We start from the raw sequence: 27,180 nt of genomic DNA, 5'->3' as shown, positions 1-27,180 counted from the left end.
AGGCACGGAAAAGATTCGGATACATCGATGGATGATCTCGGATTCGAATAAGCCTCGATAGAAAAGGCGGGGAGCGCATGGGTAGGTTGAAATTGGGGTTGATTTTTGGTGTGTTTGTGCTAATCTATCCTTGTAAATAACTCGTTCACAGTCTCGCTCCCTAGATGCTACCGCAACAGAGATGCGCTGATGGTGCGCGCAGGCACGCAAACAAATGGGCCAATTTTGCGTTCCATCACATTCTCTGCTACCTGTATTGCCATCCGCCGCCAAAATGCTCCAGAAAACGAAGGAAAATCTCGTCCATCAGAAGACCTGTACTTACCCCAGAGAACCTCGCAAAGTCTTCTGCTCAAATAACATTACTAAAGCTCTACGAAGTGCTCTAGGGAAGCTCAAGGCGGTCTCATGGAGATTATGCGGCGGGGTATACGAGTCGGAAGACGTCATTCAGGACGTAAAAGCTCTCGCCGTCTTTCTTTAGCTGGAAAGCCTGGGTGAAGCTCATGGGCTTGTCTTCGCCTCCAAGCTGCCTAAGAGTCAGCAGGGATATAATCTTGTGTACCGGGTCAACTTGCCAGAAGCGCACCGGTCACCAAGACCAAGATGCCATCCTCAGCGGAGGGCTGGGCGTCGACAGTGTCGGTTCGGTGTTGTATCTGTTGGAAGGGCAGATTCTTGCACAATCAGCATCTTCCTAAACGTCTATGCGCGGAGGTCCTACTTGTAGCTTCTCTACAATGGCGGCTGATCCTTGAGTTCCTTGCGCTTCAAAGGTGAGCATCGAGGTCTCTTTCTATATACTCGTGTCAGCTGGCGCTGTCGTAGGCGCGCATTGTAAGGCCGCATACGTAGAGTTGGGCGAGGCCAGCGCGGTTCTCATCGAATGTCTTGTAGTAGAATTGGACAAACTGCTCTAGGAGCGAGGGTCAGCGGCGGCTTGAGTCAGGCGACGCCCGAGGGATAAAATATGGGCGTGATTTCGTTTCGCGCATCGGACAGCACATACGAGCAATAGTGTTGAAGTCTGCAGAGGAAGTCAGTCAGTTGTCAAGAGCCATGTCTGAGGTGGGGTAAACAGGAGCTCGACATACCCATTTTTGCGTATCTTCGGGATGTCTGGCTAAAAGAGATGTTCCGGTGCGACTATTCGGCTTGCGCGCAAGGTTGAGACTGCTTGTACAGGATTGTCGAGGGCGTGTTTGGGTTCAGGCTGGCTTGCTGCTTGCCTTCGATGGGCTTCGTTGGTGGTGGGGCAGCGTCAAACGCCGCCGCCGGCCCGATGTTTTGCCGCATACCAAATGATTTTCTTCTTGCGTCCTGGTCTTTCCTGCTTCTGTTCTCACTCACCACTCCATCGTTTATCGACACGTAACAACATGCACGTTACAGAAGGACGTGGCTATTGCTGCAGGGCTTTCGCCTTCAGCAAGTGATGCACAGTCTGGTAAGCTCTCTTTCGCCTGTTTCTTTTCTTCGCATTATGATGATACAACTTCAAATTCAAACTAAATCTTCCGAGTCAACGACGGTGAAGTTCAAAATATCAAGCTCAACAGGCTGATTTGCTTCGTCACATCATGTGTTTTCTATTGCCCGGTAGCTTCGCTTGCTGACACTGTCGCAGACACAAAGACGTGTATTCGATACGTATGCTTCTCGTTCCGAGGCCGCGATATCTAGATACAGTACATAGGCAATCGAATGCTCATCTTCCCTCGATATACTTCGTTCTAGCATCTAGCATCTATTGCAGTGACCATGATCTTTGACCTCTACAAACCCTTCGCCTGGAACGATTTTATCGCATCAACGATGGACTCCTCGAAGGTCTTATACTTCAGGCCCAAAATATCAATGGAGCGCTTGTTGTTATATCTATACACTCCCGTTTCAGGTGTACCCTCTGGATAGTCGCCACCTGGTGTGGAGTCGCTCGGCAAGTCCTTGTACTGGGGGAAGTTCTTCTTGATGATTTGGCAGAGCTCCTTGTTGGAGAAATAGCCGGCAGTCGTGAGGAAGCGCTTGTTAGCAGCTTCCGGCTTCTCGAAGGCAGCTACGTGTGCCTCGGCTACGTCACGCACGTCAACCCAGAGATGCACCCCACTGGGTGGGATCTCGTCTTTGAACTTGCCTTGGGCGGCATATAGGATTCGCTGATTCGATGTGTTCAGGTTTTCGAGGCTGAGAAGCCCATGCACCTAGTGCCTACGTTAGCGAGCGCACAACATTCAGACATGTCTTCGATACGTACAACTGGACCATATACCATGGGAGGATTGATGGTGGACAAGCTGAAGTTGGGCTTCTCGTTCTTGACGAAGTCCCACGCGGCCTTCTCGGCGAATGTCTTGCTCGCTCGGTACCCATTTATCGGGTTCTCTTGTCCCTCCTTCGTCGTCATGGGGTTCCAATCGTCTTCTGAGTACGTGTGTCCGGGCCAAAATCCCTTGTCTCCGTCGACAATCGCGGCGAAGGAAGATGTGATTACGACACGCTTGACGGTGGGAGCGCTCTTTTTTATCGATTTGAGAATGCCGGTAGTACCGATGACGGCAGGGTCGATAAGGTCCTATTAGATCAGCGGGGGTTGCAGATGTAGAAAGGCTATACTCACTTTCTGAACGTCTGTAACGTTGAAATGGAATGGGCTAGCTGTGTGAACAACGGCTTCGAAGGGCGGGTCGGAAACGACCGCTTGGTCAAACGCGCCTTCCTGGGCGATATCTGGCACCAGTGCAAAGTCCAATTGGCCTTTATCTACATAGCTTTTGTATTCCGCTTTAATCTTGTCGGCTTTCTCCTGTGTGCGCACTGTCGTGACGACCGAGTGCCCTCGCTTCAAGAGCACATCGATGGTATGGGCCGCGATGAACCCACTCCCTCCGGTCAATAGCACTCGGGTCATTTTGTGTAGTTGGTACTTCGGTGTTTAAATGTGTGTGAATATCTGTGGTGTTGGGGATTGTTGGAGTTCAGGATGGAGATGTAGGTGGAACCGTTGCGAGATGGTGACACAATATGTACCATAGGGCTCGACATCCAGTTCCACTTAGCGTGGGGTATTTTTTTTTTCGTGCATCGGATCTTGCGTCCTTCGGGCACCCGCTTTCGCTTACAAACGATTAAATGAATTCTCCTGCACGTTTGTTGTTCGTCCGCGGTTCCGGCTGCATTATCTCTGGAGATGTCGTCATGCAGCGATAAACACCTCGTGGGGGCGTGTCTCTACGGCTTCCCTGTGTTCATCCTCTTTATATGCCCCGGTTCTTGGAACAATTGCTGGTCGGTAGCTTCAGGCCTTTTCTGCTTTCCAAAAGGCCAGTGAACCTCCCAATACACTCCACAGCACAGCCATATCTTCATTTTCGTCCGAGTTGCGCGCACGGTCTGCGTTGCCCAGGTGCCTAGGTGGAGTACGCAAGAGAAAAGGTCCGAGTATATATGATGTTGCGAGCATTGTAGGTCAAGTCGATGGCAGGGACCCCTGGACGGATGTAAGACGTTTGAAGCCACTACCGCGTGAGATCCCACCTCGTCTTATCGAACAAAGGCCCCACCATAGCTCGAGCTGCATCCCACATTGTCCACACGCCGGTCCTTTCCAATCCGAGGACGGCCTGCACTCCAGTCCTCGCTTACTTGCGTTCCGGCACGCGGGACGGGGGTATTTCCCACGGCTGGCATAGGGTCCATTGCGGGGCAAGTAGACAAGATGAGGGGCAAAGTTTTTTCCGACCGACCTTCTGTATTCTCATTGTCCTTCCTAATCTAAACTACAGCGTTATCAAAGATGTCGTCACTCAAGAGAAGCCCACCTTTCCGCGCCGAGCACGTCGGATCTTTGCTTCGACCCAAGGAGCTTGTGCAGAAGCGTTATGACGTTGCCTCGGGCAAAGCCAAGCAAGACGAGCTCGAGCCTCTCGAAGACAAGTCAGTTGCGGACGTTGTGAAGCTGCAGCAGGACTGCGGCCTTAAGGTCGTTTCCAGCGGCGAGTATACCAGGTCCGTTCCCCATAATGCTGTGACCCTCAGCTTTGGCAAGCGTATGGAAATAAAAATAGAATAAAAACTAATCTGCATTTAGACACATGTTCTGGGGTACCTTCTTCGAGACCCTCAATGGTATGAAGGAGCTACAGCTTGGCGTACTGAAAGGCTACGACAAGGATATTTTCCGCGCTTATGCACCCGATGTAAAGTCATTCATGGAAGCGAAGGAAGTCCCCAACCATGTGACCGTCTGCGTCGATAAAATCAGCCATCCCGGCCAATCGAGCAATCAACGCGAAGTTGATCTCATGAAGAAGCTGCTTCCCGAGAGCGAGTGGAAGAACATCAAGATCACTTTGATTTCGCCCTCATGGTACCATTTCCGCTACATGAACGGACGAAGCTTCCCGAAGGAAGTATACGCGAATGATGATGAATACTTTGAAGATGTCGCAAAAGCGTATCAGGAGGAGTTGAAGATTCTGCACTCGCACGGTATCAGGAACATCCAGATCGACGACCCCAACCTGGCATACTTTTGCTCACAAGACATGTTGGAAGGCTGGGCTGCTGATAAGACCAACGACAAGACTGCTGATGAGATGTTCGATTCATATGTCAAGTTCTACAACAAATGCTTCGAGCGACCTGCGGACATGCATCTCGGCATTCATCTCTGCCGTGGCAACTACGTCGGTAGCCGCCATTTCTCCGAGGGCGCATACGACAACATCGCAAAGAAGTTGTTCCAGGTACGTCTACCACCATTCCCGTAAAAACCCTATATTGACTTGATCAGGACCTCAACGTCGACACATACTATCTTGAGTACGACACGCCTCGTGCCGGTGGTTTCGAGCCGCTTGCGCACCTTCCTAAGAACAAGAACGTTGTTCTAGGTGTCATCACATCCAAGTTCCCCGAGCTCGAGAACAAGGAGGAGATGATCGCTCGTGTCAACCAGGCTGCTGATTGGATTGCCAAGGGCACTGGCCAATCACGCGAAGATGCTATTCAGCAGTGCTGCGTCAGCCCCCAGTGTGGTTTCGCGTCGCATGCAGAGGGTAACTCGCTGGGTTACGAGGATATGAGGAAGAAGCTGCAGCTGGTGAGGAGTATCGCTGATGCGGTATGGCCAGGTCAGCCGTAGAAGAATGGGTGAAGAGTTGTGATGGTTTGTGGGCAAACAGGAAAGCTTCAACTTGTTGGATAGAGTCAATGCGACTTCTGGGAGGTTCTTGGAAAAATGTATCGAATGCCAAATTCAACATGGCATTGTTGCGATCATGCATACCATATCAGTATGTGGCACCAAGTACTAGGTCCACGAAGAACACGCTTGTATATCCATAGAAATCAAAGATATTTTGCCGTCCAACTATTTGAGGAATCTTCTAAAATATGTAAAACTTGAGTAGGGATTACATCTACATGGGTGATTCGATCTAGAAACAAGGATATGCTACTGTACAAAACAACCATTGATCAGTCTCATGTCACTTCTCGGCGTCAGCACCAGGACTTTTACCTGAAACATAGCGAGACATGTCTAGGAGCTTGTACAGGAAGCGGTAATTATTGTATCCAACTAAGGAGACTGGTGCAGGAATTCAGGAGTGTGGCGGTGCAGGAGTGCAAAAGAGGCGCACCAACTCACGTGACTGGAATGTGTAATGTTCAGGGATCCCGGCACCCAAGGTCAAATTACTGCTGTGCAGCGCCTTAAAGCTCATTCAAGGGCTAAAATGGAACTTTCAGGCTTTAACAAACTCTACAACTGCCCATCCACCTTTGGAATACCTTTTGTTACGTTTGTCGAGGTGTTTTGATCGATTCTGTACCTGGTTTGACCGAAAAAGGCTTGGCAAGGGAGCTATGAGCACATCACCTTTGATGAGTCGGGCACAGGTACGTCCGACTTTGCTGCCTTCCAAGGTGAACTTCCTGGCAAAAGCGACAAGGCTTACACTCATTTAGGCTTCACCCGCCACTTCAGTCCGCGCATCCTCATACAGGTGATTGCTATTTTCTTTAACCATTTTCTAATATATATCGACCTTATCTCGACGCTCTCGCCTATTGCCAGCCCATACTTCTCACCTCTTGCTATGCACATGTATCATCTTTGAATGCGCTCGATCTCATATCACCTACGACCAACACTAGATTGTTCCACGCCTCAGGGGTTGTGCTTGCCAACACTAACAGTCATTTAGTCTTCTCAGAGATGATTCGTTCATTGAAATTGACACCTTCGCGTCTGAGGAGAACTACATCCTCGATTTTCCAAATACTTGGAACGACGGCTTCAATCATCTGAATACTGATATCGGATCTAATCCGAATCCCCAATTCGATTATGGTACCGAAAACGCACAGAGTGGGCTCGAACAGTACATTTGTCCTGCCGACCTAGAGTTGTTGCAGCACGCATCTTGCAACATTACTCCTAGTGCAGACTTCGTGATCTCTTGCGACAACTTGCAAAGCAACCCAAGAACAACGCACTACGCAGAGTCTGGTCAGGATGAAACAGAGTGGGTAGATGAAAACGAAGAGCCGATTTCTCCTAGCCGCGAACTAGTTACTGCCGCACCTCCACTCGGAAAAGCTCAGTCTCGCCATCCAGAATCCCGAAAAAGACGCAGTGCGCCTATAAAGCAGTGGTTCCTACAGAATGTCTCGTGGCCGTACCCCAGTGAAGCTCAATATTCGGCACTAGTTGCAGCATCCGAACTTTCCTTGCAGCAAGTGAGGGATTGTCTAAGTAACCTCAGAGCTCGCACAAAACATGGTGAGACTACCATTAGCTTCAAATTTTCTTGCTAACTTTGCAATCAGAGCCTATCAATTCTGGAAATGAACTTACCGGCTTTTCACCGAAATCGTCACAAAATTTGCTACTTCCCGCAAACAATGACCCCTTGGTATCCGGCACTGCCCGACAAAGCACCACGCCGTACAGTATCGACTCAAGCCCATCACTAGTGTTCAACCCCGGCGTGTCCTTGTGCAGGCCAGACCCGCCAAAACCTGAAGTACTACAGAATGGTCCTTCCATGATCTCAGACTATTTAATTGCGCACAGCGCTGTTAAAAATTATGCGAAAGAGACTTCGCCTGCAGTGGCAGTAACGCCCGCGCGCAAAGGAAAACGGCGTTATATGTCAAGATATGATCCCAACGTCGGACGCACCACAGACTCCTTCTCGCCAGGCACTTCCAGTGACAGCGCTTACGACGTTATCAAAGCGTACCACTGTACAGTGTGCCCTGGGACCTTCAAAGATGCTTATGGCTGGAAGAGACATGAATCTAGTGTGCATGGTTTCAACGACACCGAGTGGACTTGCATGCTTCACGAAACCATTTTGATCAACTTAAAGTGCATCTTCTGCTCTGAACATGTCGACGACATCGACATTGACCACTTTGATCAGCATGACATACAACTTTGCATGAACAAAAGCTGCAGCGACCGAACGTTCGCCCGAAAAGACCTTCTCAAGCAACATGTCCGACATGTCCATCTTGCAAGCGCACCTGCATCGATTATGCAGACTTTCAAAGTGCCAAAGATATGGTCAAAAGCTACAGATGGGGCGCTTGCGAACCCTGACGCTTTGTGGTGTGGCTTTTGTCTGCTTATGCACGAATCAATTACGACAAGGATGGAGCATGTTGCGCAGCATTTCCGGGACGGCCAGGACATGGCAACTTGGGTGCCCAGGCTGACTACCTAGTCGATTAGTACTTCTCTGGTCGCCTCTTGTATGCTTTTTTAGACTCGGGCTTTCCTTTTAGCACCATCGCGACGAAAATATCTTTCGACACAAAATGATGTTCATGTACCTTTTTTTTCAGAATACAGGCATGTTACATACATAATGCATTGTCATTGGTTTGTGTTGGACGTATCATGTTATTCTGTATCGACGTTGCTACTATAATTACGAAGCGCTGGAGTCAATACAGGAATTCATTCATTTGTACTAATGATCTACACTACATGCATAAAATGGAAAAGTTTTAGTACCCGAGAATCCAGGGCATGCAAACGCAAGGCCTATCACCTAGAAACACAAAAAACCCTTTCTTTTCTTCAAGTCTTGAAGTGTCTAACCACTCGTTGCGTCGTGAGTGACTATCTCGTACCTCTGTCATTGCGCAACTGATACTAGACTGCAATCGGGCGTTTATAGGTTCTCAAGGAATCTGAGGAATAGATGGGCCTATAGCGGGGCAAAAGTTCACAAAGGCTGAGGTTTTTATGATAAAAGAGGCGTGAATGCATGGACCATGCTGCGAATTGACCAAGTAGCTGGTTGATGAAGGCCCATGTGCAATGACTTGGGACTAGCCACTGCAAGCAGGCTTCTACTGGCACATCGGTGTACAAGATATAATCAAGTTTGTTTACGCCCCAACCTCCTGATCAATGTCGACAAGGCTGAAATCTCGGTGATATCGGCAGACAGGCACCTGCACCCTGACCCATCGATCGTTATCACGGACGTATCTCGATGGCTCGCGTGGTGTTATATTAAACGATCGGTCGTTGTCGGTGTCGTCATCTGCTTCATAATTGTTGTCAATTGGCGATACCCCATGCCCGCGCGCCAGCAATGGAAAGGGGCCTCGATCCTGTTCTTAATAATGTAGCGTAGCTACCTTCAAACGCTTTCAAATTTTGACACATGTCAAGAGAGGATCCATCTCGGCATCCCTATAGACTTTTAGCTAGTAAGTCGTAATTTCACGGCATATAGTTTGTTGCGGGCGCTAGTGTCCCTAACCCGCAAGTGGCGCCGTTGATCCGTTCTCTCCACGCTTGCGGCAGCGGCAAACCTTGGAAACTGCCCGCCCCGTTTCGGACTTGATAGACCAACAAATGCCCCTTGCTTGTTACGGGGCGGCGATCAAAATCAGGAAGGTGATGCCTGCGGCGCGGCGGTGTGCCGTTTCAACAAGAACATATTTAGAAAAATCTCCGAGCCTCGTGGGCATCGAGGCTCTGTTTGAGGATTTGAGAACGAGGCCCTAATTGTACTAAGGTGATCAGATTTAATCTAAATATTGTAGGATGCATAATGCTTTTGTGTCGGTTTGGCATGTCTCGGAGATTGCACTCTTGGGAACCTCCAGGGTATGCTGTCGATCTCATGCCGGGCCGAATTCCACGATGGTCAATATATACGAAAGCGTCGCATTTGGCCAGGAGAGGAGCGAACACCGCGATGTTCGTGGCGGGGTTAGGTATGCGGTATGCATCTAACGTTTAGCACCGAGGCTGTACGCGTCGAACAGAGCCACACACTCCGTCTATCATGGTGAAAGAAAGGGGCACTACCACGCAATGCAGGCCTTCATAAGGGCCACCGAAGCCCTGATGAGATCCTCAAGCAGGCACTCGCAAGGCCTCTATCCATTCGTTTAAATCTTATCAGATAATCACCATGTTGTTTCGACAGTTTCTTGGATCGCTTGCAGCGTTCACTTCGCTTGCAACGGCTGCCAATCTTACCGACTATGAATACGTTGTAGTAGGGTCTGGAGCCGGAGGAGGGTGAGTAAACTCTATGTACAGACTGTATGTGAGCAATGAACTGACTTTGTAACAGGCCCTTAGCTGCCAGGCTTGCGCTTGCTGGCCACAAAACGCTTCTCATCGAAGCCGGCGATGACCAGGGTGCAAGCATCAACTACACCGTCCCAGCATACAATGCAAGGATCTCAGAAGATCCGAACCTGGCATGGAACTTCTTCGTCCGTCACTACGCCGATGAGAAGCGACAAGCCCGCGACTACAAGACAACATATCAGACACCAGATGGTGGTGAATACACTGGCCTCAGCCCTCCTGCTGGATCCACAATGAAGGGAACTCTATACCCACGCACAGGAAGCTTAGGAGGTTGCACGGCGCACAACGCTCTCATCGCCCTCTATCCCCACAACTCCGACTTCGAGTACATTGCAAGCCTAACAGGCGACGCGTCTTGGTCGTCTGATAGCATGCGCAAGTACTTCACCAAGCTAGAGAACAACCATTATCTACTCCCTGGCGCTCCAGGCCACGGCAACGATGGCTGGCTCGGAACATCATATTCCCCCCTGGAAATCGTTACGAATGATCCGCAGCTCCTCAGCGTTGTCGGTGGAGCAGCATTTGCCCTTGCAAACGAGACAAACACCGTCATCAACCTAGGAACTTTGCTGGCTGGGGATGCAAACGCGGATACCCCAACGCGTGATACTACGCCGGCACTTTATCAGATCCCACTCTCGACCACCGATGGTAAACGCACGGGATCCCGCGAGTTCGTCCTGGCTGTTCGCGATGCCAAAACGGCCAATGGCACCAAGAGGTATCCCCTCGAAGTCAGACTGAATAGCCATGTCACAAAGATCACGTTTGATCAGTCTGTCTCTCCTCCCCGCGCAACGGGTGTGGAGTTCTTGGATGGTCAGTATCTATACAAGGCCAGCCCTAAGTCGACTGGCGCTGCTGGAACACCCGGCGCTGTGACTGCTTCGCGAGAGGTCATTGTCGCAGGAGGAACCTACGTACGTAATATTCAAGTAAGAGTTGATGGAATAAATATACTAACATCATATTTTTAGAACTCACCTCAACTCCTCAAGCTCAGCGGTGTCGGGCCCGCAGCTGAATTGAAGAAGTTCAACATCCCCGTCGTCGTGGATCTGCCAGGTGTTGGTACCAACCTTCAAGACCACTACGAGATCAACGTCCAGGGTAAAGCGCCATCCAACTTCTCCGCCTTGAATGGGTGCACCTTCGATGAAAGCGCGCAAGATGCCTGTCTTGAACGCTGGCAGACATCCGTTGCTGGAAGCCGTGGTATCTATGCCTCGCCCGGCCTAGGCGCCGCCATGTTCTACAAGAGCAGTGCGACCGAGCGCAACGAATACGACGTCTTCGTCTTCGGTGGGCCAGTCAACTTCCGTGGTTATTTCCCCAACTACAGCGTGAATGCCACAAAAGAGCACGACTGGTTCACCTGGGCGATTCTGAAGGCTCACCCCCGCAACAATGCTGGCTCTGTGACGCTACGCTCCGCCGACCCTCTCGATGTCCCGGATATCACGTACAACTACTTCGACACTGGCAGCGGCGACTCCTCGGCTGATATTACAGCACTGTCTGAAGCCGTCGCGCTCGCTCGTGACTCCTTCAAGCGCCAAGTCGTCCCCATCAAGGAGGTGCTTCCCGGAGCGGACGTTACGTCCCCAGAGGCTGTTGCCGACTACGTCAAGGACACCGCATGGGGACATCACGCATCGTCGACGTGCCCTATTGGCGCTGACAACGACCCGTTAGCCGTCCTTGATTCCAAGTTCCAGGTTAGAGGAACGACTGGATTGCGCGTTGTGGATGCGTCTGTTTTCCCCAGGATTCCAGGAACATTCACGGCCGTGTCCACGTACATGATTGCGGAGAAAGCCGCGGATGTCATTTTGAGCCAACTCGCTGCTCAGTAAAGAAAGTAGTTGAGTGTGGTCAACATAAAGTAAACTTATATATATATTCGCTGTATAATCTATCCATTGTTCTCTAGCATACCAAGCAGTTGTTGTCCCATTTCTCGCCTCAACCTGAGTTTATATATCACGCAGCATTCCACCCCTTCTTGAGCAATCTCGTCTCCTCCACCAACCCGAAACCCGCTCGTCCTGTCCCTGCCCCCTCAGCATCCACTAACTCTCCATACCGAATCTGCATTTCGAGTAATTCTTTCGATGCGCCTTCTCCATCCCCATGCTGCGCCTCGACCAGCTTCTCCATCTCCGTCCGGCCCGTCGTCGTTGTCAAGATTTGCAAGAAGCCTCCATCTACAGCCGGAACGCCATTGTGCACTAGAGACCATGTCCCAATGCCCACGAAAACGAGTGCAAGTGCGAGCGAGAGCGCATACGGAAGTATGAGGTTGATCGGCTTAGAGAACTGGTATGTACTGTGGTATTCAGTTGTTTTTACGGGTGTGAGAGACTTCCAGATATTGAGACTTAGCGCAGAAATGGTTATGTTTGTGATGTAATCATTGAGCGCGGTTTCATCAAAGTATAGGTCTAACCGTGGGTCTTTTTCATGAGTTGTGATTGTGTTGTTGTATCGTCGGGGATTGAAGACTGAAGTTTCGAGGATGGTTGGATCTAGGGGTGGGTTTTGTGAGTGAACGGATAAGAGATGGGTGTATGCTGGCTTACAGTTTTGATATCCTGTTTGTGCGTCCGATCGACGAGATTCTACTTGCGTTCCATTCGGAAGGGTGATGTTTTTTGGACGGAGTGTAAACTCAGTTCGATACCACTGGTACTCCACGGTCTGCAGCGAAGCGTCCAACAGAGCTAAAACGTTCCAGTTCTGGATTGCCTCGCCGACTTTACTTGGCCAGTTTTTGAACTCTGAACTGTTTATATTCAAACCCGGAAACTCTGATAGTCCAGCCTCTGACCAGGGGAACGTGATATTACTGTCGTGATGAAACGGTTTGGAGTCGTTCTTGCTATACTCAAGCTGTCGAACTCCCTTCTCGTACGAAATGCTCAGGTTATATTGCATCGTAATGGGTTGGCATTCTAGCAGTTCCGTTTGGATGAGGATGGTATAGGTGGAATTATGCGAGGGGTAGCGATCGGGGGAATAAAACAAGATGACATCACTGGCGATCGGGTACCTAAGAGTAGTATTATAGTTAGTGAATAAGTATAGAAGTGAATCATACCAAACATGCTACATCTGCAACAGAAGTACATAAAATAGCCTGTTGCGTACTCTATGAGCATACGTACCACTCGAGCATCTTTGTTTGACTTATAGTCAGTGAAGTCTTGCGATCCCATGTGATATTGAACAAAGCCAATTTAGTGTGTTCACTGTCTAATATGGTGGATTTCTTAATGGTCTCCTGACATGAGAGCTGAGGAGCCCTAAACTGTAAGCTATAAGAGGAGTTTTGGCCCTCTGGTGAGGGCATATTTATTATCTCTCCAGAAAGTAAGACCAATTTGGTCAGAGTAAGCAGGTCCCGCTTTGGAGAACTAAGCGAATTGGTCAACAGAACCTTGAGAATACCGGGTCGGAGCAACGTACTAATAATCGTATACTATCATATATTCTTTCTCGGTTTCACTAGCACTCTGTCGATAACTTACAGGTAGTATACCAAGGCCAGGAGTTCTTTCGGCGAATAGCATATTGTTAGTCGGCGGTGGTGGTGGGTTTAAGATCGATATGCTGAGGTTTTTAGTGAACTGGTAAGGCCGAGAAGTAACAGTCAGAGCCGATGGTGGGTAGATAGCAGCTATAGGTATAAGCCACACCGACAAAGCCATCAAAAACAACACCGGAGCGTCACCAATGGCTTTCAGTCCCATGAGTTCGAGTGGATTGGAGCGAATTTTGAACAGCTGCTCTATGCGAGATACTCGTAGAGGCTTTTGACGAAGTATTCGCCACAGATGCTGGGCAAAAGACATGCCAATTGTAGAGATCAGGCAAGCTTTGAAAGCTGTCGTGATGAGAAGCGAGATGGCGGTGACTTGCGACTGTTCCATCCGGCGGTGCTCTGCTAAGGCTCCATGGAGATGTTTGAAGAAAATATAGTGGCCAACTGCAAGCGCAAAAGCTGTTGAGATTAAAACTTGTTGTCAGGGTTGGAGTGATTTGTTGTACCAACAAAGAAGAATACAAAAGCAAGTGGAAACATCCTCCAATGCTCTATTTCTTTTGTAAAACTCTGAATGATATTGCCCTTCGGTTCATCAATCGATGCCGGGGTCTCGAACACATAGGTGGACGTGCTTTTGGTGGAAAGCCTCTCTGACGCTTCATGGCCATCAGATCGATCCTCAGAGAACCGAACTTCATCTCGAATGCTCGTTCTGCTCTCCATTGCGGCTATGGGTTGCTCGCTAGAGCTTATACGCAGTGGTGGGTATTAATGAAGCGAGGAGGTAGTCAGTTGTTCGTCGCTGGAGATAGTAGTAGGCTCCGCACCCCATGAGCTTATCTATATTTGCAGGTATTTTCGTGGCACAGCCTCCTTCAGAGTCTGCATGCCTGCCAATTAAAAGGCATTTCGTCGTGGCCCCCGAAAAGATAGGGCAAAACCCACAAGGCTGAAGGTCCAAGCGAATGCTTCCAGCACGCCAACTAACTGCACCTCTACCCACTACCAGCATACTTAGGCTCTCGCTTTATACATATATGTATCGAGCTCTTGTTGTTTCTAAATATATACTAATACAGAGTGTCTCTTTATTTCTTGGTATGAAGCTACACACAGGTTGTAGTTAGATAGGAAATGATATGGCTCTTGAAAAGGTGCAACCAAGTGAACCACGTTCGATACAAATTCCCCACATATCTAAGAAAATTCGTTCGTCACCTTTCCAGCCCTATTGTTACTATTGGTGTTATAACGTCGACTCGCATCTCCTTGATTTTCATTCCAACCAGAGGGCATAATTAGTGCTTCGACTGCAGCTCTGATTTGCCCGTCTAAGATCCAGGGATGTGACCTGGTGTGGGTTGCACCCTGTGGTACCACATGTTTTGTTATCAACGTGGACTGACCGATGAACGAGAGTCAAGGTGGCAATTCACCCCATACAGCCCAAAACTCGTCAGTTGTGTTGCCAGCGATCCCGAACGCAACCTAAAACGAAAGAGGGGTTACTACGTCGTTAGATTACAGCTAGTCAAGTACATCAATATTCTCTACACGGTCTCAACGCTAAGTCGTATCCCTAATCTTTGCAGGGTAAATTAGAGCTTTGATAACAGACTCCTCACGCCTCTGATGAAGTGAGAATGATAGATATGCGATTAAAGTTTGGAGACTCTGTGTGTTAGCGATTGTCACCACCGTTCTAGGGCGAAAAGTATGACGACGAAGGCGCTGTGGTGGTGCGCATATACTTCGTATTCGGCTCAGCTCAGCTCAACTCAGCCCGCCACACCGACGTGATTGCAAACATCATCGTCTACGACACGACGACATTCTCCAGCGAACAACATTGAATTTCAGCAATGGAATCATTCATAACTACCATGAGCGGTTACTACGTGTCTAAATCTCATCCCACCAAATCAAACAGATTACGCCAGATATGCGGTCTTTCCCGAAATGACCCCATGTAAATACCGGCAAAAGTTGTTGAAAGATACTATTGCGCCGGAACACCTACGCTGCGGGGGGTGCTTTGTTGAAGAAAGCCCACACCTTTTATAGATGCAAAAGTCTAGAAAGAAAAAAGGTCCACCGTGGTCATAAGAGGTATGGCTCTGGCTAAGTGGGATTCGGCGCCGCGGCACCCGTGATATCAGAATCCTCAGACTCGACGGGCGCACAGGTACAGAAGAGGTTCATATCGCCGTATGCTGTGAAGAATTAGTAAAGTGCTTTGAAACTATTACAAGACGAGGGTTGACTTACCGTCATCCAGCCGCGTAACCACCGGCCAGAACTTCTTCTCCTTGAGATATTCCAACGGGTACGCCGCCTTCTCCCTCGAATAGGCCCTATCCCACTCCCCAACGATAAGATCCTGCTGGCTATGCGGGCTCAGGTTCAACACGTTCTTTCCCTTGGGCTGTGTGCCATCCTCTATTTCTTTGATCTCTTGCCTAATGCTGATCAAGGCGTCACAGAAGCGATCAAGCTCGACTTTAGATTCAGACTCGGTGGGTTCGATCATGAGGGTGTTGGCAACTGGCCAGGACATTGTAGGCGCGTGGAAACCATAGTCTTGAAGACGCTTGGCGACGTCGATGGCTTCGACACCAGCGGACTGCTTGAATCCGCGAAGATCTAGGATGAACTCGTGCGCGCAACGACCCTTGTCGTTTGTATACAAGATCGGGTAGTGGGGCTTGAGGCGCGAGAGAATGTAGTTTGCGTTCAACAGTGTGATCTTGGTAGCTTGCGTTAGACCAACGGAGCCCATCATCTTGATGTACGCCCAACTGATAGGCAGAATGCTCGCGCTGCCCCAAGGTGCTCCACTGACGGGGTGGATGGCTTGCGCGCCGCCTGTCTCGCCGCGAAGATGCCCGGGGAGGAAAGGTGCAAGATGCTCCTTCACACCGATGGGACCTACACCGGGTCCACCGCCACCGTGGGGAATACAGAAGGTCTTGTGGAGGTTGAGATGGCATACGTCGGCGCCGATCTCGCCAGGCGAGCAGAGACCGATCTGAGCGTTCATGTTCGCGCCATCCATGTAGACCTGGCCGCCGTGTTTGTGGATGAGGTCGCAAGCTGCCTTGACATTCGGCTCGAAGACGCCAAAGGTGCTGGGATAGGTGACCATGAAAGCGCCAAGCTCCTCGCTATGCTTCTTGCACTTGGCCTCCAGATCTGCCATGTCCAAGTTACCAGTAGCCGTGTCGCACTTGATAGGAACAACGCGCATCCCGCACATGGCTGCACTGGCGGGATTGGTTCCATGAGCGGAAACGGGGATCAAACAGATATCGCGCTTCTTGCCGGGCTGCTGCTCGAGGTACTTTCTGATGACGCGAAGACCCGCGAACTCGCCCTGAGCGCCAGAGTTGGGCTGCAAAGAGACTGAGTGGAATCCAGTGATGTTCGACAGGTCGTCCTCCAGTTGCTTGATCATCTCGATATAGCCCTTGGCGCGCTCTAATGGTAGGAACGGATGCAGGTCGCCAACAGTGTGGAAAGAGACTGGTGCCATCTCTGAGGTAGCATTAAGCTTCATCGTACAAGAACCGAGAGGAATCATCGAGTGAACGAGCGAAAGGTCCTTGGACTGTAGATGGTGGATATATCGCAAGATTTCCGTCTCAGAGTGATGCGAGTTGAAGACTGGATGTGTCAGGAACTCGCTTGTCCTCTTGAATGGCGCAGGAGGTTCAATCTCAATCGATTTAGGAAAGTCTGTTCTGTCGCCATTGCTGACCTCTCTGAATGGCTGGAGTAGGTTACTGATGGTCCGCGAGGTCGTAGTCTCATCGACGGAGATTCCAATATGTTGATCATCCAATCTTCGGACGAACAGTGAGCGACTTTCCAACTTGGCAATGATTCCATCAGTCTTATCACCAGTCTCTACAACAAAAGTATCAAACAGAACTGGCGCATTGTCCAGTTTTCCGCGTTGGCCAGTCTTGAATCCATTTTCGATGAGCACTTGCTGGATGAGACGCGACTTTGCAACGACCTGTTTCGCGATTGCAGTGAGGCCATTCGGTCCGTGGTATACAGCGTACATAGCGCTCATGTTGGCCAATAAAGCTTGTGCCGTGCAGACATTGCTCGTAGCCTTCTCGCGCCGAATATGCTGCTCTCGGGTCTGCAGTGCCAGTCTAGCTGCCGGATTGCCAAGTCTATCCTTCGAGACACCGATCAAACGACCGGGAATCTTGCGCTTGTACTTCTCATCGCAGGCAAAGAAAGCTGCGTGAGGTCCACCGAAACCCAGAGGCACACCAAAGCGCTGCGCGTTTCCAAAAGCAATGTCCGCACCAAATTCTCCAGGGGGAGTAAGGAGCGTCAGGGCGAGCAAGTCAGTGGCTACACTGAACAGAGCCCCAGTCTTGTGCACCTTTTCAGCCAATCCTCGGAAGTCGCTGACTGCTCCCTCAGTGTCCGGGTACTGAGCCAGTACACCGACCAAATCCTGACCAAGCTCCTCAACCCTCTTGCTGTTGTCCTTGAGCACATCGGCAACCTCGATGTTGATTCCAAAGCCCTCAGCGCGCGAGTAGAGAACCTGGATGGTTTGCGGGTGACATCTCTCAGAGACTAAGAAAGTCTTGTTCTTGCTCTTCTGCTTTGACAGCGGCATCATACCCATGGACAGGGTCATGGCCTCTGCCGCGGCAGTCGGCTCATCCAGCAACGACGCATTCGCAATGCTCAGGCCTGTCAGATCCGACACCATGGTCTGGAAGTTCAGCAGCGATTGCAGACGTCCCTGGCTGATTTCCGGCTGGTATGGGGTGTAGCTGGTATACCAAGCCGGGTTCTCGAGCACATTCCTCTTGATCACTTCCGGCACCTTTGTATTATAGTATCCTTGTCCGATCAAGCTCGTGCCCGGCTTGTTTTGGCCCATGATTCTCCTCGCGTTTCTGAGGAAGACGGACTCGGGTACGCCCTCGCTCTGCCAAATTCCCTTGAGGTTCTGCGATAGCTTTCCAATCTTGAGTTTGCGTGAGGAGAGGATGTCGGCGGGAATGACCTGCTTGACGAACTCGTCCAGACTATTTACAGGCGGATCTAATGCCTTGAGCATAGCCTCGACTGAGTCTGCGGAAGGCCCAATGTGCCGGCGGGGGAAGGTATCGAGCGCTTCCAAGGGCTTCGCGGACGCGGTCTGTTGAGGTGGCGTGTCAAACACACCGTCTGCAGCTTCGACAGCTGCAGCGGCTTGTTGTGCAGTCGAGGCATTCTGCTGGAAGGCTCGCTTTTGGAGGAATTGCTGGCTCTGGTACGTGATTGCTCTCGGGGCGCTTCCAGCGAGTTGTGGTCGCGAAAGCTGTGCTACACACGTCGAGCGGGTGAGCCTAGCAGAGCTAGCTGCCCTAAGGCATGATGTGCGCATGCTGGCTGTGTGAGGATGGCAATGCCAATGGGAGGACCCCAAAGAATAATTCTCTAAAGTTGACAGTCGGAGTATTAATCTTACGGGGAGCAACTGGCTGCTAATTGCTCACAGGTTGTTGGAGCTTGCCACCAGGGAATGTGACGTCGGTGATAGACGCTCACAACAGAATCCTCTTGAAAGTTGGTAGAGGAATTGGGAATGTAGAAGAAGACGAGGCTCACGACATGCTAAAAGACTCCAAATCCAAGCAGCGGTGACAGCTGGGGTCGCTGATAATAACCCGTCGTTATCCGTAGCCCAATTGTTTGAACCCTCGGGATGATTCCCGATAAGAGCTTTGGCGAACCAACTACGAACCAACGGTCGCGCGCCACTAACCCACAACGCGCTCTTCCTTGCAGCCGCCTGCATTTCCATGACTCTTTGGGCAAAACTACGCGTCCAACGTGTGCATTTCATTACTTGATATCTACTATGGACTATGGACAGAACTTGGTGAGCGTCCACTCGCATATGGCCTCTATTTTAACACGCTCAAATCCTAGCTTGATCGATCCTCTTTGATACGCTTTGCGACTTCAAAAGCAGCCATTCGAGATGTATTTGTCGGTCCCCAGCCCTGCTCCAATATCTACAACTTTCAAGCTATGGGAACCATGTTCTCTGCCGTACCTAGTGCCGCTAAAGTTTACTCCACACTTGTTAAGCGCATCGCGAATCGCTCAAATGCTTGCCCGTCTCGGAGCCATTGTCCGTCGGAGATTCTTCTCCTTCTCCGTCTCCTCTGTCACGGGCAGCACACCCTGCTCCTTCAACTCATTCAAGTACTCCTTCCCATACTTGTACCCCACCTCGTAAATCTCCTCAAACTTTGAGAAATCCAGAGTTCCATATGGGTCAATTGGAGGCCGCATGTACCTGCACCCGGGCGTGTTCTTCGCTCGCTCAAGCGCGTCGATGCTTGAAACGTAGGCGAGCCGCGACTGAATCTCACCCAATGTCGGTGGATTGGGATACCCAGAAAAGGGATTCCAGCGATTCCACGTTGCCCAAAAGCCAGACAGACTGTCGCCAAAAGCCTGCGGTGTGTCTTGATCAAGGCTACCCACGTCAACTGCGAAGATGACGTCTGCCCCGAGGCTCTTCATATGCGCCACAGTGAGATTGTCCATGTATCCTCCATCGAGAAGCATACTGCCATTATCGCACAGCGGCGGCAAGAGGCCAGCAAGCGACATGGAAGCGCGAACATATCGCCATACGTAGCCAGACGTGTGAATTTCAGAGCGCGATTTACTAATATTAGTAGTGTTGCAGTAGAATTCTAGCCAGAAGTCTTCGATTTGGGAGTTCCCAAACGTCTTGAAGATGCCACGATTGAATTCGTGGCCGGTGGTGTAGGATGCACTGGTACCGTTAGCTTAAACCCAAGATATAAATATTGTGAAAGGACTAGGACTTACGAGGGGTACGTGAGGTCAAGGGCGAAACGCCACATGCTCCCCATGCGTCCTGCGAATTTCTTGGCTCTGCCGTACATGGGGACGACGTCTGCATCCCACGCATATAGAGCGCCGATGAAGCTACCAATCGATGTCCCACCAACAATGTCAATTGGAATACCAGCCTCTTCAAGCGCGCGGATGATGCCGATTTGAGAAATACCTCGAGCACCACCTCCACCGAGTACAAGACCGACGGATTTACCGCACAGCCGCCTCGCAAGTCGATGAAAGTCGCCTTTGAAGGGCGTGTCTGCCGAGTATAGTGGTGTCTGTCTAACCTTCCTTGATGTGTACTTCTGGATCTCTGCTTGAATGACTTGCACTCGCTGCTTAAGGGCATTGCCGAAACGACGTCCTGCGTGGTGGACCGGCTCTGATGTGGCGCGAAAGGACATCTGAATGTGATGATGGCTCCCGTTGATCCATGGGCGGTTCCTCAACCACTTTCGTGTCAAGCCTGAGGGGCAATATCTCTCTGCATGCAGAACGACTAGTTCCTTTCGCGCAGTCGTCTTGGTGGTCAAAAGGAATCGCTCGTACTCGCCAATGTTTGGAGAAGACTCAGCAAGTCCAACCAGGAGGATGCAATCTGCTTGATTGATGCACGTCTGGGTCCAGGGTGATTTGACTGGTGTGTCTGCCACGTAGATGACCATGCCATACCTTTCTTCTAGATCAGCCAGATATTGCGATAGCTTAAGTTTTCCCATTCGACTGAATGCATGTCGTCCAAGATGGTTGAGGATGGCAGCTTGATTTAGTGAAACCACGCCTTGTGGCATGCCAATCTGCGTGAGTGCATTCACCAATCGGCCGGCGAAATCAACAACTGGTATGCCAGCAGTCACGGGCAAGATTGTGACTGTGCGAAGATTGACCGTAGACGACACGTTAGTGCGCGTAACTTTCGTGCTATGCTCTTTGCTTTGCTCATGTAGCGGGTCATCAACCAGAGCTCGCATGCGGGAGGCAATAATCTTGGAAATCTTGATAGTGATACCAGGGTGCTCAAGGGCAAGGCTGTTGAAGAGAGTTTTGGGGAACTTTGCAAGTTCTGTATCACGAATGGCATGCAATGACCCCGGGCGGGCTGTTTCAGTAAGCACCTCGAGTTCTCCAACGCTGTCACCCTGCCCATATTCGCCAATCACTTTCATAGCGCTATTCTCGGCATCTCGGATAGCTCGCAGTCGTCCGTTCAGTACAATGTAGATTGCGTCACTTTCGTCGCCCTGATTGTAGATGACTTGTCCGGCGTTGACTTGGACCCATTCCAAGGCGAAATCGATGTGCTGAATCAAGCGTGGCAGGAGGGTCGTGAGGCGTTTCGCCATCGTGAGCAGAACAACCGGGTAGCGTTCAACAATCCTCTCGATTGAGGCTCGAGGCAAAAACCCCACATAAACGTCAGTCTTAGCGATGACATCAACGAATGACCGATTCGAGGACACGGTTCCAAGATAGCCTGCGAGGCCACCAGGTTTTGTCATGAAGAGACTTCTCCGTGATCGCTTCTTCTTGCCGCCATCGGTTGTATGGCGCAACGAAGTGGTCGTAGCTGATCGTCTAAGTGGTGGGCCAAAAAGGTCTTCATCGGTATACGCAGAGCCATTAGCCTGTTGACCAAGCACATCCATATCAGCGTTTTCCTCGATGAGCACGCTAACGTCAAGGAATCCGTCGATCACGTAGTATAGGCCAGGGTTTCTCTCGCCTTGCTCGACAAGAATGGCGTCCTTGGGGAAGAACACAATCTCTACATCATTGACTATTTCTTCTGCAATGTTTTGAGATCCAACGGCGCTAATGGTAGACATGCCTGATGCAGACGCCATAGATTCAGTGTCTCCATCTCGTGACGCCTCATAGGGGTCGATAAAGCCGAATGCGTTGGTGAAGATAGCTTTTTGTCGTTTGGTATCGAATGAAACCAGCCTGGGAGATTGCTCGACCGATGCTGCTAGTTTGGGTACCGGGTTCTCCGGGTTGGTTAGTCCAATAGCCTTAAACATACAACCGAGTATGGATTCCCTAAACACCGTAGCCTCGTCTATAGATTCCTGTCGGTGCAAGGTATTCGGCCGCAATGATGGCGAGGCGAAGGGGTTGAAAGTGCCAGCGTCAAGCGGAGTACGCGCATCTCGACGATGGTCCTGTTGGTATAGCTGGGAAAAGCTACTGCGACTTGACCGACCGCTTCCCCGCACTACTTGACTGTTGGTCAATAGGTCTCCAGCACTAATTCGATCGTTACGAGGTACAGCTTCCAGCGATGTCATTTTGTTTATTGTTTCGCTGCTTGCATCAGTGGATGCGCCACGCGCAGCAGCAAGTCGAGCTTGCGCAGCTGTGCCCCTCCGTAACGATGCACTATGTCTTCGCCGACGGCCAGCTCCAGGATTGTGCAGCGCAATTCCCTTCATTCCCTCATCTGATCCAATGCGTTCTGTTTCAGTCGTAAATTTCTCTTTCAGCCGCTGCAAGGGCGCGTCACGAAGGAATCCAGGAAGATCATAGGTAGTGTACTTGTTCATGAGTTTTTCTGTACGGAGAACTTCGTTTGTGAGGCTAAGATAAGCATGGCTGGTTGCAAGCGTGACCCTGTTTAAGCGTGTGAGAATAACTTGGACAATATGCGCTGTGGCTTTGGGATAGATGCGTGTCAAGCGGCGGAATGCGGTGGCAGGAATAATTGCAATGGTAGTATCCACAGTTGCGCGTGCGACGATGTCTGGATGCGCAGATTTAGGCTTCGAAGACCGGGAGGGTGATCTTCGTGGTCTCGTATGCTTCAGGGGTTCACCAAATCCATCCACGTCTAACGAGAGGGGCGGCACGCTTGAAAGCCGTCCTCCCGCCGTAGGACTGTTGAGAGTTGATGTCCTTCGATGCCGTGATTTGATCTCAGGGACGTCACTGGGAGTATGTGGCTGAGAATCATCTAATCCAAAGCTGCTGTTCCGAGTCACCGAGTGCCTATGTTGCTCTCCGTGAGGTGTTCCAGGCACGCTGGACTCTGGATCCTCATCTTCGTCATAACGAAGTTTGACGTCCTCGGTGAACAGGGAAAGAATCGAAAACAAGGAAGACATAGGTGCCCCGTTCTTGACTTCAGTGAGAAGCTGGTAGCCTTGACGATGGCCTTGTTGCGCAGAGTCGCCAGCTGATGTACCAGCCCCACCTTCATCCTCGTCAGAATCAGACCCCTCCCGGTTCGACTTGACGAAGATCTGGATCAAGCCGTCTACGACCAAGCAAAATCCCTTCTCTTCCTCGAGGAGGATGGTTTCGCCAGCCGCGAGCCGTCGAGTTTGCATAGTGCGCGTGAGCTCGTGGAAGACTGGACGTTCCAGATAGCCAAACACCTTGATAGCGCTTAGGAACTCATCCAGATAATTAGAAAGGCCTCTCTTAGAGTCGCCCTCTGCACTGTCCGGAAAGACTTCGACTTGTGGTTCCTCACGTTGCGGTTCGGGCGGTAAACGCGCATACATGGTCATGTAGCGGTACCTCACGAAGTAACTGATCGTAGAGAGAATGAGTAAAGCGACTAGCATACTATTAAAGTTAGATACAATAAGATCAGAAGGACAACACCAGGGTCTTACAGTGTGGTGAAGTTCATCGTAAACGTGAGGCTCATGGAAAAGAGCGTGAAAAGCCATGCCGGCAAGGAGTAGGTCAACCAGTACAAAATGGTGGGCAATACTCCAAGAATAGAGAGAACCACACGTCCTATTAAGCCAAATGAGGACGAAGGCGTAGTTTCGACAGCCTTCATGGCTGTGACGGAGGGCGGTAGAGCTTTCGCTGTGCCGGAGATAACTGCAACAGAGGCGTCGACGAGAGACGACACAGCGTCTGAGGTCGCCATAGTGGCCATGCTTTTGGGCCTTAATGAACTACCAGTCCTCTAGTTGCGGGCTATCAGGTGGAGCCTTCAGAGCTGCTAATATACCACTGCAGGAGCCAGACTCCCATGGTGTTGCGTTCTTCGAGCACGTTGGTGTTTCCTGCAACATACTTGGAGGCATGTGAAGTGGGTCTGTGCTGACTAAGCTGCCTTTGAAGCTACGACGCGAAAGTCGCGGCTAACAGCTCTACACTCGAGAACGCGCCCGAGGTCAGCTCTTTCACTAATTGGCCCGCCATGCCTCCTTTCAAGGATGACCAGATAATCGTAGGGCATCGCGATGTTTGTTTATCCTTTTCACTCGCTGATTTTGTGTCTAGATCATTGCGCCAGGCTCGGAAACGACCGTTGCGCAATTAGGTCTGCCGGAGTCTTTCACGCCTGCCCGCGTGCGCGTGCGATCGCGCATGTTCCCAGCCGAAAAAGAAGGCGAATACGAACCCTATAAGATACGAAGAAAGCAGGATAAGCACGGGGCGACGACCAGCGAGCCGAAGGATGGGGCGCAAGAGGAGAAGAAGTCAAATGAGGACGAGGATGAGGAAATCGTATGGGAAGAGGATCGCGTGTCAGAAGAAGGCGCGATATGGCCCATTCAAGAAGGCAGAATCGTCGACTGGCCATGCTTCTTTGCGCTGATCACTCATGTCTATAACACGCTGAACCCGGTATTTCACACGGCGATCCTACTTGTAACGCAACCAGCTTGGACTCCTCGAGAGCATGAGAAGTTGACGCAGTTCTTCTTCGAAAAGTTCAAAACTCCAGCTTTCGGGCTCATGGATGCAGCGCTAGCAACTTCATGGGCGTATGGCGTGCACACCGCGACGATCGTGGATGTGGGGAAAGATAAGGCCGATGTCACAGCTGTTAGTGCCTTCATTCCGCATACACAAGGCAGGGTCATCTCGTTATCCGGTTGTGGAGGCGAAGCGTTCACACAAGGGCTACTCTCGAAATTGAAGTCAAAAGGTCTAAACAGAGACATGTGCGAACAACTCAAGAGGTCGCCCATCTGTGAGATCCTACCGGTAGGAGTACCTGTACCAGGCTCAGGAGAATCACCGGAACATACCACCATCTCCAACCCAGCGGCCGCTGCTTCCACTGGAGCACTGGCTTCTGGACCCGCAGCAGCCGCAGCGATCGGAAACGCACCACGAGGTCCTGGCGTGGACACCGAAGTTGGTGAAGATGCAGGTATTGATGAAAGTGAAGGTGTTTTGGATGTCGCGAGCATCGTGGCTGGTGGCAAGATGACTGAGTATCTCGCCAAAAAGGAGAGAGAGAAGCAGGACAAAGCCAACGCAAAGAAGAAGGGTGCTCCAGCTCCCGAAGCGAACAAACCTGTCAGATTACCCAACTCAAGAAGAGAAAAGGCGACGTTCTTGTACGAGGATCACGCATTACTTGACAACTTGAAGAACATGAACCTCAACACCCAGGATATGGCAGATGCGAAAAGTGCCTTGGATGAAGGTCCAAGTCGAAGGCAGCATGAAAACGGAGAAAACGGCGAGCTGAACCCTGCGAACGAGGCGAAAGGAATCGGGTCCATCAGACGAGACATTGAGGTCGGCAACGAGCGATTCATGGCTGGAAGCAACGGCACGTTGGAGAAGATTGCAGACGCCGTGCACCGGACGATATCCGCGGTCGATGAAGTTGCCCAACGTAGCGAGCTCTGGGATTCCTTGATTATTTGTGGTAATGGTTCAAAGCTGCGAGGTCAGTCATTTCAACATCTTTGCCTCCTCAATTGTCCGACTAACACGTTCAAGGCTTCAAGGAGGCCCTCCTCCAATCAATACAGTCCAAGTACCTCATATCGCCCTCCTCCGCGACGATGTTCACCTCTGAGATTCCATCTAACATCTCTACGCCTGCCGGTACTGGCGCAAACACGCCACAGCCCCAACTTGGACCTCATGGCGGCTCACAGGTAAACCCCCTCCTCCTCGCAGCCACGACAGCGCAAACACCACACTTGATGCCCCACGGGGGCAATCATTTGATGCCTGGAATGTCGCACAACACGCACTCGTCCCATGGCCAGACCCCCACATCGATCAAATTCGTCAAGCCACCAGAGTATTTTCCTGAGTGGAAAGACGTGGGCTTTGACGAATCGGCTTTCTTGGGTGCGCAGGTTGCGGCAAAAGTCATATTCGTTGTGGATCAGGGTCAGAGCAAGGGATACATGACACGCCCAGACTACAACGACCAAGGACCGCAAGGCATTCACGACTACAGTTTGTGATTTTCCTATTGGCAGTTAGGTCACCAAGACTTTGGCCGTTTGGCATGTGTTTTTCGTCACGCAAACACAACTGAGTCTGGTACACCTAGTAGGCATGGAGTTTGGAGGACGGTCAAATGGATATCCCGGCGTTGCTCAAAAGAAAGCTTGACGATCTTTGGATGCTAGAACCTCTTGCCAGGTCGCAGTAGGCAACCGGCAAGCTGTGCAATATACTTTCTTTGCAAAATATGCTTAACCTCTGCCTCTAATGACTCCGCCCACTATCTTCCTTGACTAATCATAAGTAGAATTAGGGTAGTAAGAGGAAGAGTCTAGTTATATTTCAAAATACTTGCTATGTTGTCAAAGTATTAAGTTTCCACTAATAAGTTTTAGACTATCTATCCTATGTATTTAGGTATTACTTCAAAATTACAGGTAAAAGAATACAAAACTGACATTCGTATGGATATATATTAAGAAAGGTAGAATTTGTGCAGGATATGTAAACGCGCAATCTTAAGGAAGGCAAAATAATCTTTAGAATAAACTATGATCAAATCTTACTGTAATAGGAATATCGTAGAGCGTATTACTTCCGACATATACTACCAATCGATCTGAAATTATGTACGGTAACGATATCAGGTCACACGATACCCGGCGAATACATGCTCGTAGAGTGCCATATATTGGTCATTGTTCTCTTGTTTCGGCTAAACGCATGCCGTGATGGCCAATTAACGGTATGCACGCGGGCATGTCTGATTTACTGATCCCCTCTGACTACTGAGGAGACATCTGGCGAAGAGACTTTTTATTTTGCGGGGTAATACGTTGTATCACTAGTGACGTGGCAACCTCACACCATTTTGATAGCAGAAGAGCGAGTAATTGGATCGCAAATTTAGCATACCAATCTTGTA

At 50.3% G+C, this 27,180-nt stretch overlaps 8 protein-coding genes across 8 annotated transcripts; 4 read left to right on the top strand and 4 right to left on the bottom strand.

Moving 5' to 3' along the window:
* Nucleotides 1-446: 446 nt before the first annotated feature.
* Nucleotides 447-2,908, bottom strand: K460DRAFT_379967 (NAD(P)-binding protein; the record flags this gene model as incomplete). The annotated part of the gene is made up of 7 exons (XM_040935210.1): nt 447-529; nt 575-677; nt 725-796; nt 852-916; nt 1,904-2,201; nt 2,255-2,572; nt 2,618-2,908. 7 exons carry the CDS (start codon nt 2,906-2,908, stop codon nt 447-449), a joined length of 1,230 nt encoding a protein of 409 aa, XP_040784571.1.
* An 885-nt stretch (nt 2,909-3,793) lies between these two features.
* Nucleotides 3,794-5,143, top strand: K460DRAFT_379966 (UROD/MetE-like protein; the record flags this gene model as incomplete). The annotated part of the gene is made up of 3 exons (XM_040935209.1): nt 3,794-4,005; nt 4,088-4,745; nt 4,793-5,143. The coding sequence occupies 3 exons, from the start codon at nt 3,794-3,796 to the stop codon at nt 5,141-5,143; spliced, it is 1,221 nt and encodes a 406-aa protein (XP_040784570.1).
* A 523-nt stretch (nt 5,144-5,666) lies between these two features.
* On the top strand, nt 5,667-8,034 carry K460DRAFT_398110 (uncharacterized protein; the record flags this gene model as incomplete). The annotated part of the gene is made up of 5 exons (XM_040936188.1): nt 5,667-5,813; nt 5,853-5,901; nt 5,971-6,109; nt 6,210-6,787; nt 6,835-8,034. The coding sequence occupies 5 exons, from the start codon at nt 5,667-5,669 to the stop codon at nt 7,734-7,736; spliced, it is 1,815 nt and encodes a 604-aa protein (XP_040784569.1). The 3' UTR covers nt 7,737-8,034.
* Nucleotides 8,035-9,355: 1,321 nt separating this feature from the next.
* On the top strand, nt 9,356-11,576 carry K460DRAFT_319651 (GMC oxidoreductase). Its single transcript, XM_040930433.1, has 3 exons — nt 9,356-9,559; nt 9,615-10,560; nt 10,618-11,576. The coding sequence occupies exons 1-3, from the start codon at nt 9,450-9,452 to the stop codon at nt 11,494-11,496; spliced, it is 1,935 nt and encodes a 644-aa protein (XP_040784568.1). The 5' UTR covers nt 9,356-9,449; the 3' UTR covers nt 11,497-11,576.
* Nucleotides 11,577-11,623: 47 nt separating this feature from the next.
* K460DRAFT_409441 (uncharacterized protein) lies at nt 11,624-13,910 on the bottom strand (the record flags this gene model as incomplete). Its single annotated transcript, XM_040937252.1, has 5 exons — nt 11,624-12,168; nt 12,223-12,692; nt 12,808-12,950; nt 13,171-13,643; nt 13,691-13,910. The coding sequence occupies 5 exons, from the start codon at nt 13,908-13,910 to the stop codon at nt 11,624-11,626; spliced, it is 1,851 nt and encodes a 616-aa protein (XP_040784567.1).
* Nucleotides 13,911-15,021: 1,111 nt separating this feature from the next.
* K460DRAFT_319648 (glycine dehydrogenase) lies at nt 15,022-18,897 on the bottom strand. Its single transcript, XM_040930432.1, has 2 exons — nt 15,456-18,897; nt 15,022-15,400 (listed from the first exon to the last, which is right to left on the bottom strand). Exons 1-2 carry the CDS (start codon nt 18,589-18,591, stop codon nt 15,309-15,311), a joined length of 3,228 nt encoding a protein of 1,075 aa, XP_040784566.1. The 5' UTR covers nt 18,592-18,897; the 3' UTR covers nt 15,022-15,308.
* A 132-nt stretch (nt 18,898-19,029) lies between these two features.
* Nucleotides 19,030-24,089, bottom strand: K460DRAFT_419977 (lysophospholipase NTE1). The gene is made up of 3 exons (XM_040938049.1): nt 23,708-24,089; nt 20,058-23,657; nt 19,030-20,001 (listed from the first exon to the last, which is right to left on the bottom strand). The coding sequence occupies exons 1-3, from the start codon at nt 23,980-23,982 to the stop codon at nt 19,317-19,319; spliced, it is 4,560 nt and encodes a 1,519-aa protein (XP_040784565.1). The 5' UTR covers nt 23,983-24,089; the 3' UTR covers nt 19,030-19,316.
* Nucleotides 24,090-24,245: 156 nt separating this feature from the next.
* K460DRAFT_345441 (uncharacterized protein) lies at nt 24,246-26,534 on the top strand. The gene is made up of 3 exons (XM_040931274.1): nt 24,246-24,279; nt 24,333-25,740; nt 25,794-26,534. Exons 1-3 carry the CDS (start codon nt 24,250-24,252, stop codon nt 26,270-26,272), a joined length of 1,917 nt encoding a protein of 638 aa, XP_040784564.1. The 5' UTR covers nt 24,246-24,249; the 3' UTR covers nt 26,273-26,534.
* Nucleotides 26,535-27,180: the final 646 nt, after the last annotated feature.

This window comes from Cucurbitaria berberidis, assembly GCF_010015615.1.
Source record: "Cucurbitaria berberidis CBS 394.84 unplaced genomic scaffold K460scaffold_5, whole genome shotgun sequence".
Lineage (NCBI taxonomy): Eukaryota > Fungi > Ascomycota > Dothideomycetes > Pleosporales > Cucurbitariaceae > Cucurbitaria > Cucurbitaria berberidis.
The sequence above is the reverse complement of the archived record's forward strand: the minus strand, read 5'-3'. Positions and strand labels throughout refer to the sequence as shown.